Source organism: Patella vulgata, chromosome 9 (genome assembly GCF_932274485.2).
Source record: "Patella vulgata chromosome 9, xgPatVulg1.2, whole genome shotgun sequence".
NCBI lineage: Eukaryota > Metazoa > Mollusca > Gastropoda > Patellidae > Patella > Patella vulgata.
In genome coordinates this window covers 17,023,732-17,044,400 of record NC_065887.2, presented here as the reverse complement: position 1 = coordinate 17,044,400, position 20,669 = coordinate 17,023,732, and the positions used below count along the sequence as shown (strand labels likewise).

General features: G+C 32.6%; 1 protein-coding gene across 5 annotated transcripts in view; it reads right to left on the bottom strand.

Annotated features, from left to right (window-relative positions):
- LOC126832026 (formin-like protein) overlaps positions 1–20,290 on the bottom strand; it is a 46,011-nt gene extending 25,721 nt beyond the window's left edge. For 2 of the 5 annotated variants that reach the window (XM_050562710.2, XM_050562711.2), the window contains exons 1-4: positions 20,009–20,290; positions 13,525–13,608; positions 8,634–8,720; positions 4,821–4,853 (exon numbers count right to left, since the gene is read on the bottom strand). In XM_050562710.2, coding sequence (XP_050418667.1) covers positions 4,821–4,853; positions 8,634–8,720; positions 13,525–13,608; positions 20,009–20,137 — 333 coding nt within the window. In that variant the 5' untranslated portion in view covers positions 20,138–20,290. Of the gene's footprint in view, positions 1–4,820; positions 4,854–6,922; positions 6,980–8,633; positions 8,721–13,524; positions 13,609–20,008 lie in introns of all 5 variants that reach the window. The other 3 variants (XM_050562712.2, XM_050562713.2, XM_050562709.2) reach the window with 2 other exon arrangements.
- Between the last annotated feature and the right edge of the window lie 379 nt (positions 20,291–20,669).

Sequence of the window (20,669 nt, the reverse complement as noted above, 5' to 3'; positions counted from 1 at the left end):
GATGAGAACAATAATTGACGAAATAAACTTTAACAAGACACTCACTTTAAAGTTTAACAAGACACTTTCGCGAATGGCGACATTCTGGAAAGCATGAGCACTTTACATGTATTTAGGCAAATACTGTAAATGTATAGTTTAATCTTTTCCTTTTTTGTATGTTTAATTATATTAGATCATTATTACTCATACCTACATGTACTGAACTAAGGAAAGGTTCTTTATATAATATTCAATTAAAGAAAACACGGTTTAACATCCTAGTGATTTGCACCAACTAGGCTACTAAAGGTGGGCATACACTATTTGTGTGCACTATGGGGCTACAGTCTACATTGTAAATGTGCTTTAATTCGATTTCCAGGACCTTAAATGTGCTGTCAATGCTATACACAGGATCTCAGTATTTTGTCTCATACAAACTACTAGATACAAGGGCGGATCCAGAGATTATGAAAACTAAAAGCCTGGAAATGCCATTTTCAGTGATCTGGGACAAGAACCTGTTTTAAAATAAAGAATTATTTTATAATCCAAATGGGGGTGGGGGGCATGGCGCCCTTTAGATATATTTCTGTGTTATACCTTCTGTTAGGTAGATATTCAATTAATGATAATCCCCACTGATCATCAATGGAATTATATTAGAGTATGGTAACAAGTCAGTAGGCTACCATAAAAGGATAGTCCACTTTGTATTTGTCAAGTTTGCTTACTGCAAACTAAATTGCCCTTATGCTCTAAACTTAAATGGTTTTTAAGATTCTCACCAGCATTTTCTCACATTCTATTGTCAGATTAGTGGACAAAAAAAAAAGTAGACTAATTAATTTATCAAACTGTTGTTAATGAATCTTTAATTTATTAAGAAATGTTTATACCTGTACTGGTACATATAATGAGTTCTTGTTCATGAATCTTTAATTTGTAAAGATATGTTAATAAGTTTTAACCTTTAGCCGGAGGTAAAACAGTTGTATAAATAAACAGTTGGTAATTGAATAATTTACACAAATAGAGACTCCTTAAATCTAGAGAATCTTAAAGTATCAAGTTATATCTCTGTCAAAGACTACACAGTTGTTGTAAGAACAACATACTACTTGATGGATATTTATAGGTGTACGAGGCAGAGGTTCAAGGGGGTTATATTAGGTGTAGGGTCCAGGAGACTTTATCCACCTGAAATATACCCAAATAGATGTTTAGCGGTGATGGGGTGGGGGCGGCGGTAATAATCAGAGAAAATTCTGGCAAAAGAACTAAATTTTTATTGCCATGTATGTACATTTTATTTCTAATGTACACTTTTCGGTGCGAGTTGAATCCCATCAAACTGGACCCTCACTGAAATCAGACATGACAACGGCAACACCATATTAATATGAATATTTAACATAAACATTAAAGCTGTCCTAAATGGTCAAGTACATGTACATATGTACAAATGTATGTACTGTAGATTGTAGTAAATGTATGTATGTATGTATGTATGTATGTCAGTTTTACCACAGCTGATCTACTAGGATTTTGGAACCAAACTACATGTACGCCTAGATAAAGATGTACTAATCTACTATATCCATGTATAGTATATGATAATATGAGGTGGATCAGAGGTTATTCTCAGTCCAAAGTTTATCATAATCTTGCCAATAACTATGATGTCAAAAGCTCTCTGAAGATACAAACAGGAGGTTTTTTTAAATTATGAAATTGTTTATACACATGTAACAGCTTAAAGATGGGTTCCCGTGTACAAACTGGGTGATTTAATGGTATATATGGACTAAAAACATATTCAAACTTATTAATTTGTTATAACTTTGCTTTAAATCTTTCTCAAACATTGTAATTGCAAAGGAATGTCCTGCTATAAAAATTTGATCAAACCAGGTCATGTTTGCGCCACGTGACTTACCTCTCTTGGAAGCCAGAGGAGAATTCATTTCATACATAAGACAATGTTGTCTTTTATCGCTTACTATTTATTACAAATATCGAATCCTAATTAAATTCTCGGATTATCCACTACCCGTGTCTTTTTCCGTCATTTTTATCTCAGAAAGTGTTGTATGTCTAACTCTTCATAAAGTTTATCAACTTGTACATCAAGCGCTCAATGTTCGCATGAGACCTTTGACATTACGCATGCAGAAATTCCTAATCGTCGGGCTGCTGATTAGGGAAACCCTTACATTTTTGTCCTGTATATGCTCCATGAGTGTTCTTCGGGGATTCCAGTATTTTTCTAGTAAGATTGGATATCTCTTCTTTCCATATACATGTATATACCAAAATTACCATACTTTTATTGGAAATAACCACCCGATAAATACTTTTCTGGGAACCCATCTTTCAGTGAGAATTAATGAATGATTTGTATCTATGATGCTCAAGGGGAAACTTAGCACTGTCCACCAGCCCTATGGATATATACTATAGCCCTTAAACGCTAATACATGTAGTTGGCTAATGTACAGTAATAAAAGATGGTTTCTTGTTTTTAAAGAAAAGTTTAAAAGCTGTAGGACATGCATTACATGAAGTAATGTTTTGATAATAGACATGATGAGTGATGAATTAATATAATGGGACATGTTTATTGTTCTATAATAAGAGGCTTACCTTATACATAAAATGATGTATGAATACATGTAGTTGTCTTTATGTTTGTATTTATAGAAAAATGTGAATTACAAGCAAAGAGTTTTGCAGCACAGCTTCAATATAAAAAGAGTATATATTTAACTCAAGATTTAAGCTAAAATAAAGTACTCCCAGACCTCAGCAAAGAAATCTAAACAAAGAAAAGCTCTTAGCAGCTTAAACAGTTAAATATCTATTCAGTGTTTTCCTTCAAATTTGCAATAAAGATAATAGTAAAACTTGTACATTTTTATGGTTCAGGAACAAGAATATTTCATTGAAAATGCAACAAGATGTATATTTTGCAGAATTCCTCCAGTTTGTCCTTGACAGTAAGCATGTTTCCAAGTCTGCTGGAGTCATTCCACGAGGTTGGAAAGGCGACCATAATCTTTGTCACGTACGAGTGGGGAATCAAAACCATACCACTTGACTCAATGACAGACCTTATGATCTAAAATGCACGCATTAAACCATTCGGCCACCAAATACCCAATTTTGGGATTCAAGTAAATCTTCTCATGATGTACATGTAAACCTGAGAAGTCAACTCTTCTGCATAATCTTTAGAATTTATATTTTTAACGGTTATAAAGCACGAGGGATAACATCACAGGATTCAATGCTGTTTAACAATATCTGCATTGTTTTACTAGTTTAATGAAACCAGTCACTGAGCATGTAAATGTTAACATACATAATACAAGTAGCAAATCAAGTGTGGTAATAATGTTAAATGATTGAGATTTTTTTTACAGATACATGTACATGTATGTATAATTTTTTGTCTGTTATCCACAAACATTCCCAATAAAAAGGGCCTACAGTTTTTAACCCCCTGCTGGCTAACATCTGGCAAAAAAGCTATCAGAGGCCCCAAGGGGTCCGATATTTCAGACTTCATGTAGCTTGGAGTGGGATAAATGAAGAGAATAAGAAACCAGCCAGATTATGATAACCTGTGACATCCTCTCCATGGAAGCGTGAAATTAAATAGGTTTGTCCTACTGTTCTGCTCAAACTGGGCTTATGAAGACGGTACGATGGAAGCTGGCATTAAGCACCATGTACAAATGTGCAAACAGTCATTTTAGATGTGTGGATACCAGGAACAGTAATAGAAGTAGACTAAAGTTAAACCTTACTGTATGACTAACTGGAGTACTATAATTATGATGATGTAATCTTACACCTATTTATTTAAAATCATAATCTATACTACATGTATGTAATATAATATTCTGTTCCTCTAACATTTAACGTAGTCTGATTTCTATCACAAAGAATTCTTTTATATACATGCGTCGACATACAATGTACTTAAGTTTAAAATAGAAGGCTATAATTTTCTTTAATTAACACACAAACACAAAATATTTTCTGGGCAACAAAATTCTATACAAATTGTACACGTAGTACATTTTGTACATATTTTGTTTTGAAAAGAAAGAAAGCTTTGAATATGATAGCCTACAAGAGATATCGTCTTTAATACAAGCTGATTTGTATTAAGAAAAGGATAAAGCATCTATTTCAAGATAAATGTAGCTTATCTATATATGCAAAATCAAGCATGGAAATAAATTGCCCGTCACAAACATTGTCAGGCAAAAATTCAGGCTTTGTCGGACATGTTTCCTGTAGTGCCTGCCATTTTTTTCTAAATTTTTAATACATATCCGACACAAAATGTCAGGTTTAGTTCATTAGTGCCTGACATTTTGTATTATTTACAGGCCTGACATTCTGTATTACATGTATTTCCAGGCCTGCTACATGTATATCTGCAAATTTTATATCAAGAGAGTTTCAGAACAAGAAGCAAACTGATTTGCATAATTTGTATATTAATAAGCTTAATAAATAAATATAACAAATCAACAGCATGTTTGTTAGAACAACAAAGCACAATAATTAACATGAAAACATGTACACTGGAGCTTCACTATATGCTGGTGTTTTGGGGTCCACTGATGCTAATGAGGATCCTTTGAGTGGTCTCAGACTAAACCCTGTCTTACCGTGAACCACACTATAGTGACGTTCCAGTATAACTCATAGAGAATAACATACTGAATATATATATGGACTAGAGGCGTACATTGTACATGTACGTCATATATTTGATCACTAATTAATTAAGATTGATTGACAGGTGTCATGTTACTTACAATCACAGTAGGTACAGGTATATTAACAAAGAGCTAGAGAAGCCAAAATAAACACAAAATTAAACTTTTTTCAAATTATTTTATATAAAATAAAACAAAATTAAAATTAAACGTCACAAAGCAACCAAAACAATGTGGCAGTTGAAGAAGACATCTTTGATTCAGGATACATGTAATTAAATTGTTCAAATGGAGTATTCGGATGTGTTAAGGTCTGTTGATAAATGATGGGAAAATAATCTCTACTTTAATTTTGTTAGAGCAAGTGGAAGATGGTGTGTTGGTTATATTTTCTAATTTTTTTTACATGAACATCTATATATACTTTCTAATGTTGAATAAAGAATGGTTACATTTCAACATGTTAATAACCTGTGTGTACAATCTTTAACGAAGAAAGATAGCCACATCAAAAGAATTTATTGAAACTTACATTTTCACCCAAATCAAAGAGGTCCTCTCTATTTAAAATTATGAAATAGACAAATTGTAAATTACCAGGTAAAAAAATTTGATGTTATATGTTACAAGTCAAGTGTTATTGTTACATTACACGGAACTTGGTTAATGCACAGGGCAAATAGAAAATCGAGCTGTGATGGTAGGAGGTGCTGTGGTGCATAACACCCTTTTCTATCCATCAAGTTACTACTGGCTGGCCACACACCCTTTTTTGGCAGGATCTGGCATGCAATTTTTATGTTACTCTACTTATCTTCACTTAACCCGCAAACGGCAACTCTATTTATTTCAAATGAGGTGAATTTAACATCAATTCAATCTGTGTATACAGGTATTTTTTAGCACAGCAGATTTCACACCTAGACATGTTACAATATCTTTTACGACTGCAATAAGTATTCCATTAACTATTCTCCACCAGTTTATAGCACGCAATGTCTGCACCCTTTATATGTACACTTTCAGTGTTTTTTCTGGATAAGCCAGATGCCAATTTTTTCTCTTTTTTTTTTATTATCAAAGCGACGCCACATGAACAAATTTTTACACGTTTACCAGCAAACAACAGTCGATATCATTTCCCTTACATAAACATATTTGTTTTGCAGTTTAAATATATGGCATCAAGAAAGATATTTGTACATTGTGTGCCTTTTAAACTACAAGTCAAAAGTTGATTGTAGACAAATTCTTGAAACTTCGAAATTGATACTTATATTAAAGACGTACACGTATTTTATTATCACGTTAACAAAGACTGTTGATCACTCTAGGTGAATTAATTTTGAACCTACATTTCAGCTTTTTAACATTATTAACAAGCAATTCTGGATTCATTTTTACTTCCACCATTGGTCTGTTAAACTAATTTCACCCCTTAAGCCCTAAGTAATCAATTTAAAATTATACTTTAGGACAATTTAAAAATGAAACATGTGTTGTCTACAGTAGATCACAGTCAAGTGGTTTAACATTCCAAAGCAACTAAAAACTTAATAAGCAGTTAATTATTCACATAATCAATGTGTACAACTGTATTTCACGGTTCAAATGAGATATTTATGGAAAGGAGTTAAAAGCACTGAACATCTAGAGTCTTTCCTTCAACAAAAGAGAATGGGTATTTTTCTTAAGTTGTCCATCATGCTCAAAGATCATGCTGAATGAGTCACAATTATTTAATTTTAAATTTTTTTTTTCTTTTCTGCAAATTTTTTGAACTGTTACATGTACATCCAAGCATGTACTTAATTATGTAGGTCCCAAAAGATTAAGAAAAAAATTGTTTATATCATATCACATAACCTAAATATACCCAATATATTTGTAAATGTAAATATACATTCAGTTTCTTTAATTTAACCTACATGTATGCCATAAACATATGTTGCACTTCAAAGAAAAGTCGACAATTCATTGATATGATAATCAAGAGAGCAAATTATATTTGATATTTTTCAAAAAGACAACAGGTCTTTCAATTCTCTTTGATCAGTGGCCTTTACTTATGCACATACTAACTAAATGGACCTTAAACAATTGTGACATCTATTCATAGAGAGATTAATATGTTGAAAGCGAGTTGGAACTTTAAAATCAATGGACTCATATATATATATATATCTGAATTATTAACATACACTGTTGGTGCATTGGGGAAATGTTACCACATTTTGTAATGTCATACACATTATCTGCTGAAATGGACAAGAAAAGCCGTCAATAACTTGTTGAATGACAGCTCCTGTTAGTTTCATTGTAGAATTCATTTAGACCAATAATAATTCTGTGAATTGAGGCGTTTATCACTTCCTACATATGTACAGTAGGTTGCTTATCAAATATCAAGAAACTTTAATTTAGTGTTGAAATATTTGATTACATTTCCTGTTTTAACCTAATTTAATTTTACAATCAGAACAAATGAATCATTCGTAGTATGTCTGTTACATGTCATGGTCTTACAATGTTAAGCTGTTTCATTACCATCTTCCCAGTAGTTGCTCCATTAACTAGATAAATACTGGTTGTTATTTTTTTTTAAAGAAACAGCCTTTTAAACTCTAAATGAAAAGTTATAACTTTTAATTGTCTTTCATCTACATGTACATGTAATGTGTTTTAAGTGTTCTAGAACCACTGAATTTGCTAATCCTTCTTATTGCAGATACATTTTTGATCAGATTCATGCATGCAATAACAGAATAATAAAAACATATGTTGTTTAACGAACGCAAATTCTGAAATTCAAAGTGCTGATCATCATTTTTGGATAATATCCATGTTAAAATGTACTCAAATTGATTATTGAACATTTTAATTAAGAAAACAAAATAAAAATATCAATGTCCTCAGCCTGGATTCCATCGAATTAAAAAGAGGTTAATAAAAGATATTAGGTGGTCCTGGCTTGCTATTGGAACATAACTTGTTTTTATATCATCTGCAGAAGATGATGAATGTAGACAAATTTTAAATTCATCATGTCTTTGTAAACACCAAATGGAATTGAACAATATTTGGACTGATATATGTACATGTATTCCTTTTAGAATCTATTAAGACTATTTAGAGGTCCAACGTTAATAAAACGCTAGTGTGCAAGAGATTAACATCCCTAAAATGATGATCAGAGACTTCAAATTTAGAGGAGTCTATATCAAATCTCAGTATATCAAATTAATATTATGACTACCAAATTCCGATTCTAATTTTTAAAGTTATTCTTATTTCAAAGTCTTTAGTAAATATGGATATTTGAAACTTTGATAACATCTCTTACTTTAACTGAATTTCATTCTTGTTTTAAAAAAATTCTGCATTTATCAAGACTTGAATAATATAATTTTGCTATGTAATCCTATTCTAAATTGTTGTTAATTGGAAGAAAGGTAATAATCAATTACATGTATATCCAAATCTATCCAAAATGTCTTGAAATCATAAAATTATAATTAAAAATGATTATGTATTTCCTAACTCTACATGTATTTCTGGGATGACGAATGCTTTATAACCATTAACAGTAACTGGATTGTGCATTACATGTAAACTTTACATTCACCAAAACATGTGCATTAATGCTATGTTCTAATGTTGAGCACATAAAACCCATCAAACTACATTTGTAGAACCATTAAGTTATATTCCTTAAGATAGAAAATAACAGATTTGGAACCTCTTAGAACTAAAGTTGGAAAGGATTTTAGGTAATTAATTATGATCATGAATCATAATGCAGGTTTTTTGATATTTTACAGCATTCTCTATTACAAATATTACATTTAAGACCTATGGTGTATATAATTACATGTATATATAAAAACAGAGCATTTAAGCAGGTATACTTACTCTAGAACTTCTAGTAGCCTTCGGATCAAGGTATGTCCGTAATTTATCTAAATATACATGAGGAGGATCCTTAGCATGCACACGTTCCTGAAATAAAAATAAAACCTTATGAAAGTCAATAACAATTTAATAAAGAAACTTGTGTCAACAGGCCTGGCAATAAGGCACTTGTAACAGACAATGTCATGCACAAATTCAGGCATTGTCAAGCATGATCCAATCTGATTAAACTACAGATCTATATTTCGTTTCGTTTTTTTTTTTATACTTTCGATGACCTACATGTACACTACATGAAGATCTGACCAGTTGTAGACAGTGGAAGGTTGTGTCTGAGTCATACGAGCGGTTTTTGACCCTATGACGTCATACAGTAATTAATCAACCAGCGTTAACGTTTTAAGTGGTTCGCCCAGTTCAATGCATAGCCAATCTGATTAAAATACAGATCTATATTTCTTTTCGTTTTTTTTATATTTTCGATGGCCTACACTACAAGAAGATCTGACCGGTTTTAGTGGAAGATCGCGTCAGGTTTCATACATGCGTCTTTTGACCTTATGACGTCAGAAAGTGATTAATCGATCAGCGTTGACATTTCTAGTGGTTTACCCACAGTTCCTTGCACCTCATGCCATCATCCAGAATGTCGGTTATATAACAACTCTTCCAGATCCTAGTGTAATAAAGACAAGTAAAACAAAATTTTGAACTATAAAAAACAAAACGAAATAGGATCTGTGTTTTAATCAGAGTGTGCCTTTAATATTTCATTTAATTCAGAAATCATTCATTGGTTCATTTTTCGTGTATTTTCAGATTTCTAGAAATAGTGAATCATTGAAATCTAGTCATTTTCAGAATACATGTAGGTTAATCTAAAAATGTCTTATTTCTGTTTTTGTCAATGTCAGCAGTATGCATCATTATTCATTGATTACACATGCATGTTAAACAAAATGTAAAAGTCCCAATGAACAGTACATTGTATTGGCTTCAAGGCATTCTATAAATGCATTTTATTATAATCACTAATACCTGTACACATACTACATATACATGTATATGTAGCTGATTTCAATGATTTGATAAAACGAAACAGGTTTAACATCCTACTTTTCTGCTCCATATAAGGGCTAATGAAGATGGGCATACTCATGTATGTAATGCAGTGAGCTTCAAGTGAAATTTTATCCAAATACATGTAACACTAATATAATCTGATATCAAATTACATGTAACACTAATATAATCTGATATCAAATTACATGTAACACTAATATAATCTGATATCAAATTACATGTAACACTAATATAATCTGATATCAAATTACAACTGTCAAGGGTTCCTTTTACATGCATGCTAAGGTGTAAACAGGATCTGGGTTTTTTGTCCAATCCAAATGATTGGACACTGTTCCTTGCCAGACCCTCTGTCCTGCACCACTGATGAGGGGAAACCACGCCGGAAAATCCAGATAATTTTTCTCTGCCAACATCTCGATATCGTCATACATGTATACCGTACATTAAAAAACTTATTACAAACTTGTAAAATTTTATCTACATCATGCATTGGGCAACTGGCATTATTTTATGAGCTCTGCAGTACAAGTCTTAAAGTGTACATGGATTTAATATAATTACTTCTAGACATAATGTTGACTTTAACTTAAAACTAACAAGAAATCTTTATGCTGTTAAAAGCAGCCCCGCCCAGTTTCTCAACTAGTGTAATATCATAAATGTTAGATAAGTGACTAGTGTGAACAAGTCAAGATAACAATGTCAAGTTTTATGTTTGAACGACTGTTCAATGTAAAACGTTTTAACAGACAGCAGTGCTGTAATACACTACACTACACAGAATCAAGTTAAACCTCATTTCTTAAAAGAGACCAAAGGATAAATTTATTATGAAGGACGTAAAGCAGCTGGGAGGCGTAAAAACTTCACTAATATAAATCATTTCGCATAGCTTAAGTAATGTTTACTTTAATATTATAACTTTGATAGCATATTTTACATTCTCTCGTTTCAGTTCAAAGACTTTGTGATTATTATTAGTTGGTAAGCTAGCTTAGATCAATCCTCTAAATTTACTTGTGGCTTGACCTTTCAACAAGCTGACCTCATAATAATATCATCTAGACACTTACAGCCAGCCTCTTAGTTCAGATTTTTTTTAATTCTATCAACTGATTTCAGTCAGAAAATTGGTGAAGGCCAACAATTATTTGATGTACATGATTTTTCAACCCTGTCGTTAAATATTAATGCCAAAGTTAATAATAGAACCTTACTAATGCAATGTCTACAAAATTATATGTATATTACACGCACATGTACATATCCATGTATATTTGATAAAGGAGCAAAAAGTTACTACATGTAACATACGCTTGGTGTCGAATATAGATGTACTGTACATGTGTAGCTCAAGATATTTTATGGTCTACTAGCATTACGCTAAAAATATTAATATATGGTACATGATCTTTATTTCAATAAATCACATGATAAAAGAGAGCCTGGAGAAAACCCATTACGTTAAATAGGTATGGGTAATTATCGATCCTACTTTTTGTCAAACACAAACGTAGGACAGGTACATGTACATGTGGTCCTGTGATTATTCCTAGTGCAGACCGACAAAGTTATTCTGGAATTTCCAGCCTAGTTTCTACTTGTCATTAGTGCAGGACAGAGGACCTAGTGTTCAAAAGAAAACATTGGCATGTACATCAAAAACAATCGACAGTAGTAATTTGAAGAAGAATACACAAAATCACTACTGTTATGGTATAATCATACTAAACTTAGGCTGCCTGTCTAGTCTACAGTTGAGAAAAGACACAAAGCTAGTTGACTGATATTTTAAGTCCTAAATCAATGATTTTAGTTGAAAACACTAAGTATACTTCAAGAATTTTGTTGTAGGCTATTTATTCTGCTTACATTTTATAAAATTGAAAAAGTTTATTAAATCTTTGTGTGTATAATGGATGTGAAATGGAGTAGAACTGCATTACAAAACAGTATACCAATGTTTGGATATGGCGACCATTTAGAGCAGAGATCTATTCTTGGAGTATCAAGTACATGTAGATGGATCTCTGTGTGCAGAATGTGGCATAATTTCACTCATACATGTACATGTGAAGGGTATAAAGTGACTGACATCTTACCTCTGAGGGCGTTAATGTCTCAGTTCACGCATTGCATACATTAAATTTTCTAGATCTAGAACAATAGCATATCATTTCATGAATGGGAATACAATTTCAACATTAACCTTTTTTACCTCACACTTATTCTATTCAAGTTGTCAATCAAGACCAAAATATGACCTACAAATTGAATTCGAAACCCAAACCTAGACCATACATGAAGCAATATATTTGATCATGCAGACAAACCCAATTTTTCAGACAAACCCATGAATTTTTGATAACAATGAAAAACATGTTTCAGGAGTAAGAATTTCAGACAGGATAAACAGAAACTTCTTTGTTATCAAACTTTTTGTTTTTATAGAAATCTTATCCCGAGTGTAGACTGTAGAAATGTTGCTACCGAGCTTGTACCTCCAGGGAATGTTGGGTCTTGTTGACCGATACTGTACGTTTATCAATAAATGTGTTGTAATAATCAACATGAATCAAAATATGTACACAATAAGTGCAGCTACATGTACATGTATAAGCCACATACCTAATATTTGAATACTTAACCAAAGAAAAACCTATATTTAGAGTAAAAATTTGACAACCTGGCTATATCAATGTGACTTTAGTTAAATTAGTTTGATGTGACTATTTCATGTTGAACAGAAAAAATAAAACACAAACTCTCTGCGTTTGTGATGCATAAATTTACATGGAACAACCAGATAGCCTACCAATACCATGGCAGGGCTGAAACTAATGTTTTAGAAAGTTACATGTACATGTACATTAACACTCATCCAGTGGCCACTTGTTAAAGAGATATTTTCATTAAGTTGTTAGCAAATATTTTCATTTACATGTATGCAATGAACACTAATTAGACAGGGATCACGGTGGTTAAGTGGGTAAGACGCTGGCTCGCTAGCCTGGTGGTTGGGTGTTCGATCCCTGCATTGCCCGATAAAGTTCATCCAGATTTTCCGGCGTGGTTTCTCCTTGACAGTGATGCAGGACGGAGGGCCTGACAAGGACAGCTGTTTAGTCGTTCGGGGCAAAATTTCCCTCATAGCACACTGTATGGCGTATGCCGGTCTTCATTAGCCCAGTTTAGGAGCAGAACAGTAGGACATTAAACTCCATTTCATTTCTTTTCACTAATTAGACAATACAATTCTATTGAGGGATTGTATTTATACATGTAGTACATTAGTCCGTATTGTCTTTAGTTCAATGATCACTAACTAGTCCATATTTTCATTAGTCCGGTGGTCACTAATTATGCAATATTTTCATATAGTGCGGCATACATGTACATGTAAATCAATATTATGTAATCTGAGAAAACGTTAAATGAAGTACATGTAGTTTGTTGCGCTGATCATAAGGGGATTCCTGTTAGTCTACAGAATAGTTTTTGGTCTGTGACTAATGCTAATTTCAAATACTGCAGTAGAAGCAGACTTAAACATCAACCAACTAGTCAGTCAGTCTTCTAGTTTTTTGTATCCAAGTTACCATTATATCTTATCTCTAGTATATCTCTACCCCAATACTTATCTATTAATTAATAGTTTGATACTAAACGTGTACCTTACGGCTTTACTGTAAGTACATGTAACCAAATCATAGCCTACTACTAGAGATCTCACATCAATTTATACATTGACTTACTCAGTAGAAAGCAAATGGCTATCTGTACATGTATATTATCAGCTACTTACCTGGTCACAGATCAGATCCCATTTCTTTTCATCATCATAGTTTTTAAGTACTCTTGCTTTATCTGGTGGTAGATCCATTGATGCCTATAAAAACAAACATATACCCATTTACTATTATAACATGCTCCATTATATTAATACTACATCAATCATTGATAAAGAAGGCTCGCTAAATATATCGGAACTTTCATTTAGCTGATAAACAAATTTTGGTATCAAGTTTAAAAGTAGCTGATTGTCATCTGAGTGGTTTCGAATTCCTTGCTACACTACAATGTTTTGTATTATTAAATTCTTACATTGTATCTCGCAGAACAATATTCTACTGCGACACAGGATGTACATAGGCATTATTGTCCGTAATTTGCAATTTTTGTGTAGTTTTTCTTGTCCGTAGATTTGTCTTATCGGTTTTGTATGCATGCAGTGTGCTTCTCTTGCACTTACTATTACAGACCATACATGTATACATATGTTTGTACTTTGATAGGAGCCACAGTGGCTCAGTGTGTATGGTGATGGTCCACTAACAAGGAGGTCCTGGTTCAATCCTGGTGTTGGCCGAGAAAGTTTCACCAAGATTTTCCAGCATTGTTTCCCCTTGTCAGTGATGGAGGATCTGGCAAGGAACAGCACCTAGTTGTTTGGATGGGAAGAACAACCAAGATCCTGTGTGTACACTTTGGCATGCATATACATGAACCCTTGACAGTTATTATATGTATCTAGGCCCAAATTTCCCTACCAGCACACTGCATGGTGTATGTCTATCTTCATTAGCTTGATCGAAGAGGAAATGTACATGTAGGACACAAAACTACATTTCATTCAATTTTCAGTGTACACATGTACTTTGATGATGCTCGATTCAAGACACAAAGATAGAAAAGTCAAGTACAAGTAAGAAATTAAGAGCAAAGGAAATCTGTGCTAGTGTTAAAAATCCCTTCTTGTGTGTGGAGATTTAAACAGCTTGAACAGTTCTCTATACATTTTACACATCTTGTAACAGCTGAAAACAACATGTGCACTTTCTATATTTAACTTTTAACTGTCATTTGATATTTGTGTGGTGTTAAACAAGGAAGAAATTTACAACATTTTAGACGTCTACATGTAGTATTATCTAATGTGATTGTTACACATACTCTTTCGTATTCGCTATTGGGGATTTGAAACTTGACTTAACAATGCAATATGTTTGATTTAGATAAAGACTTGACAGTTCTCCTTATAATAGTTTAAAAATAGATACATTGTCACAAAAAAGGACTATATCAAAAATTTCAGTCAAACTACTTCATTCTGAGCGAAGTTATGACTGTTTGAAGAATAGTGTACATGTACGTGTACACATGTAGTCTTGATTTTCATTGGTACCACTGTTACAATAATCAACAAAGTCTTGATTATCCATTTTCAAACTAATTTATTAAATGATGGGGTTTCCAATCCATTCAAAATCACAATCATCCAATGATCCAGAGAATTAATCATGGGCTTGTCATGTGAACAAATGACTAATAATTTATATGCATTAAAATTTGAGGCCAAAAAAAAAAGATCTACAATAGACAGATTTAGCTCTTACATAATGCATCTTTAAGAAATGACTAAAACATAAATCCGGCAGCCTTTTATCACACCCGTCAAACGTTAAACCCCATTTCATAACATTTCATGTTATCATAAAGTAGTGATACTGGTTTTAATTTTGTAAAATAAAACAACAGTGCCTTTCCTGTCTACCCTCAGCTTCACCCACCTCACTCAAAACTCATTAATATGTACATGTATACCGGTATACAATGTATTATACATGTATACTAATTCAACTTATTGAATCAATATCTATAACTCTAATTGCCTAATGAATTTTGATTAGCATTTATGTATTAATGTATATGTACACTGTATGTGTTCTTTGATTCCAATGTATACAGTTTGATAAAACACTGGGATAACAGTACAAAATTCATGATATTTTTGTTTGTACAGTAATATCATCATACAGAACCATATGGCATATCCCAGGTACTACAGAAATTATATCAACTTCAAGAGTCCTATCCCACGCATACTTGACAACTAATTGACTACATATGTATGTTAAGTATTAATTAATTCTACTTTTAGAATGAACCTGGTTTCAATCTGGAGAGCACCTTATCAGGTGAAAAGCCGAGAAACAATGAAAGTGTGATCAGGTATAATGTACGATATCTGATTTATATACTGATCCAAGGTTTAAAAAACCCCAACATGTTTCAGAGCTCAGAGCTACATGTATGTGTCGGCATGCAATGTATATGTACATGTAATCCACTTGATTAAATAGGTAATATTTTTATTAGTCCACAGTAGAAATAATTTGTCTGACATTTTTAATTTATGTAGCACCTGTACTCAAAACTATACAAAGTCAGAAAAAGACTTTGCTATTGTATTTGATTGTTACACTGTTAATGGAATTAATAAGGAAAAAAATAAGTACCGGTAAGCTTACATAATAACACTTTTTTAAGAAATATAATTAGGCTGTCAGTTTGATGCTACATGTACAAATGTTCGTGATTGAATGGGACCAGGGGATTTCTGTTCATCCATGTGAAAACATATTACCTAGACTAAGTGACTACTTGTAATTTTGAAACCTGCTGGTAATGCATACCTGTACATATTGGAATTAAATGTCTGCAAACTGCACATGAAATGTGAGTTTCTACTTTGACATGAACATAAAATTCCCAATACACTAAATCTAGAATGTACAATAAACGTTAAACCTAAATTCTTTCCTTTCTTTGTTAATTAATCAGTTAATTAGTTCAAACTACTTAATTACATACATAATTTGTATCAAAGGTCCACTATTCCAGAATAAAAGCCAAATATACACTATCATCCAATACATCAGTAATAAAACTGAGTTCTGTACAAACATACTGCGTACATGTACAGAGTGTGACATCATTTAAAAAATCATAGCCTGTCAATCGATGCACAATTGTCCAAAGAACAAGCATGCCTAGTTACTTGGCGATCATACTCTAATTGACAGATCCAAAGGGTTTTTTTTTTCTGTAAAAGTGTAGCGCTGAGATCAAGAAGATTACCAGTACCAAAAAGATACCCGGCACATGTGACATGTCCTACATGTACATGTAATGGCCCAATTATTAAAATCTATCAATCTTAACTTATGTCTATCTGAAGTTCATACATTTATTCTCATGGTGTGTCTGAGAATGATAATACCTTATTAAATTTAACAAGGAAAATGTTTATTACATCATTAATACATGTATGTTTTGGTCAATTAATAAAATGACTGATAAATAAAGACAAGGTAAATATTGTCCTAAGGCCAACTTCTACTTTAAAAGAAAGAATGCAGTTGGTCTGAGTGGTTAATATGTTTTGACATGGGATCAAGCTGGATAAGATCGGTTGATAAATGCTAAACCACCAAACATTTTATCAAAAATAGACTGGTTTTTTACTGGCCTTACTCAGCTTAGTCCACTTGAGATTATCTTGGGAGTAAAACCGTGTTGAAATGTAACAACAGATGCTTGGTATTTTAGCCACAAACGTGCTGTATCATGGAGGATTTACACTTCATTCAAAACAATTGTACAGTATGTATGTACCTGAATAAATAAATGATGTCTTGTTTAATATCTTACACATGTACTTTTCTGTATAAAACATGCCTAAGATGGACAAACTCCATGTAGCATGTATGGGGAATATTTTGATCGGACAGTGGCGCTAGTGCCTACCGACACCCTTTTCCAACTTTCAGGAGATCTTTACCACCCTGGCAATTGAACTCTGTCTTTTGGACAATCCAAACGACTTGATTCTTGTCTTTGCCAGGTCCTCCATAATGCTGGGATCGAACCTGAGATCGAACCAGAGTGACATCTATATTTCATTAAGTAAGCTTATAGACAATGATAAACAATTTATGACCCCTCAGCACTGCCATTGTACTTTTACAAACATTGCCACATACGTCCACATGTACAAAATGTATACAAATTTGACAATCTTGTGCATTCCCTGTACGTACATGTACAATGATGTCTTAATAAAGCAACGTTTGTGTGCAGCTACTCAGAACAGAGTCTGTAGTCGCTAGAATCAATATAAAGTTTATGACATTAATATTTATGACCTACAAGTATGTCATAAATAGGTTTAATGATCTTTGGCAAAAGTGTATGTTGAGTTATAGTCGTACAGATGGAATGGACCCAGGGAGAAGAAATTAAAGTTTAAAGATGCATTATGCAATGTCTACATGAACATATAAATCTGCCTATTATTGCAGGACTATTTTCTGGCTTCAAATGTTATATAAATTATGTATGTATGTATTTAGACATTTATTCAAATGACAAGCCCATAATCAACTCTCTAGACCATCAGATGGGAGAGGTTACGTGTTATTTTAAAAAAAAACTGGGCATCATCATCATCATTCAGTAGATTTTTGACTATCCCTTGGCTAAGAAAAAGTATTAGGCATGTATAGAATTTTAATGACAAAAATGTTGGTTTATATTATAATGTATCATATAAATGTTCAGTCAAGTGTGTGCAGCTTACTCACTGACCTTAAAAGGTAATTTACATGTACTCACAAATAATACATTACATGTACAGTAAGCTGTGTAAAATCGTGTTTCTTTTCATCCCACTGCTTAGGAATTGGATCTGAAAATTGTCATTTCAGATATTCAATACACACACAATGCTTTAAGCCGACTGAAGATGTGACATCAATTCATATGGTTTGATAATATTTAATATCTGTAGTCAGGTATTTTTTGCATGTTGTAATTATAAAATTCATCAATTTCTATAGGGATTAGCAAATAATCATTAATCTGTACATGTATGTTATAAAAACAGGAGGTTTCTCATTTTTTTTTCAATTTGTAAACATAGACTATTCATAAATGATCGATAAACAATTATGTCATAAAACAGTCTTGTTTACTCGAGTGCTGAACACATGTATCTGTCAAGGCTTACACTAGAATATCCAATCACAAGGTGTACATACATGTACATGTACATGTATATGTACATCCAAAGAATGGTACATGTATATATGTACATGTACGTTACATTGTCTATATTTCACATACCAGATGGCAGTCGACGTACATGTATTACACTGTTTGTTTGTTGCTGAGAGTACATAGTTAACCGGAAATACATGTATATGTAAGAGATTCACAAAGATTCAACAAATTTCTTGAAATTTCAAAACTAAAACATTTTGACAGGTCAATGATTAAGGATATTAATAAACTAATTAATTGGTGTAGGTAAATAAAATGTTATATACTATTTGTTCTTATTGACAACTATTACAGGTATAGGACTTTTCTAACATTTAAACCAAACTGAAAATGATCAAAATACTCTTAAATCTACAGTATAATTAATTGTAGCATTACATGTACATGTAAATCTCGAAATGCCATTCTTAAGGTGGGTTTTATAATGAAGAGACAGGCTGTGAATATTGTTTACATATATACATGTAGTCATCTACCTGTCATCTTGTATTCAATTATTAATCAGTTTGTGTCACATGTGTCACTGCCAACCGTAACACTAACTGCTATTACAAACAATGTCATGTAAAATAGGTCAATCAACATATTTTCATTCATAGTCACTGAATCAATAAATGTAGAAATTCCAAGGTATATGACTACAGTCACATTAGAATTTACATTGAAAAAAAACATTAATTGTTGAAAAGGTATGAGAAATCTGTGCCGTCACCATGCTGAAACTAATTTTGTTTTTCACATTTTCATTCACAAAAAAAAAAAAAATTGCAAAACTAGCATGAGTCATGAATTACACAAATTTTTTTAATTATTGTTAAACATATGCTGTATACGGTACTACTACATAGTACATACACTGTACATGTCATGTAATTTATAGGTTATAGATGGTCTAGAAAGGAACCCTAGATATTATCGCATGTCCGCCGAGCTAAAAAGAACTAAATCAAGGTTTAACTGTGAAGGAAATCATAAAATGGTCTTCTAATTTCATGTTACAGTTATAAACATTATACATCTATGTATTAACAGCTTCTGTGGAAGAGTGTGTGTTTTGTATCAAATTACAACATCTGTCAATCACTTTGTTATACTTTAAAAACTAGTTACACTTCTCAGTTTGTAACCAACTGTCACTTGTCAGTGAAATCTGCCGTTATACTTAACTATAACATGTAAATACACTAAAATAGGTTACCGTAACACAGAAGTACTAAGTAGTCTACAACTTTTGCTTTACAATTAATTACAATCTGCGGTGCTCTCAGTGGAATTGCTCCACAGCTCGAGTCCAGTGTTGAAGAATTTTTTTTATATATATAAAACACAAATAATAATGGCAATGATATATTAATGATAGTTATATCATGTTGACCATATCTTACCAAAACTTTGGTAAAGCGCCGTTCCAATTCGGATGTATCTGGCATCGGTAATCTGATTGGCATCGAGGCCTTTCGTTGTTCTGGCCGATGCAATTCATGGCTGCTTTCGGAATTCCCCATTCTTTTCATTGGTGTCGCTTTGTTAGGTCACAGTACTATATCCCTTTTCGATATATGAATGATATACACACATTATCAGCTCGGAAGAAAGCGATTTTTACGTTTTCTACCCATAACAGTTCATTATTTCAGTACTTCAATAACAGGGCGGAAATTGTCATGTAGGGTGCGCTGCGAGTGACTCATCGTTCATTCTCGCGAGAGTTTCACTATCGTAATGCACAGTAGAAGAATTTAAGACGCTTTGACTATGAATATGATGTAAACTAAATTTCGGACTTTTCTAATGTAACAATTTTCTAAATTATCATATCAACAGATTGTGAAAAGCACCTAAGAAGGACGAACATTTCATAAGTCACCACTTTTAAGAGGGAAATTAAAATACAATGGAATTCATATATTTTTTTTGTCTACGGTATAAGGGAGACAACTACACTTTTGTGACGTTAAAAGGTGCGATTTAACGGTGGTGACTGACACCGACAACAAAGGAAATTCCCACTGACTCCGGCATTGAATTCCCCTTCCTTGCCCTGCT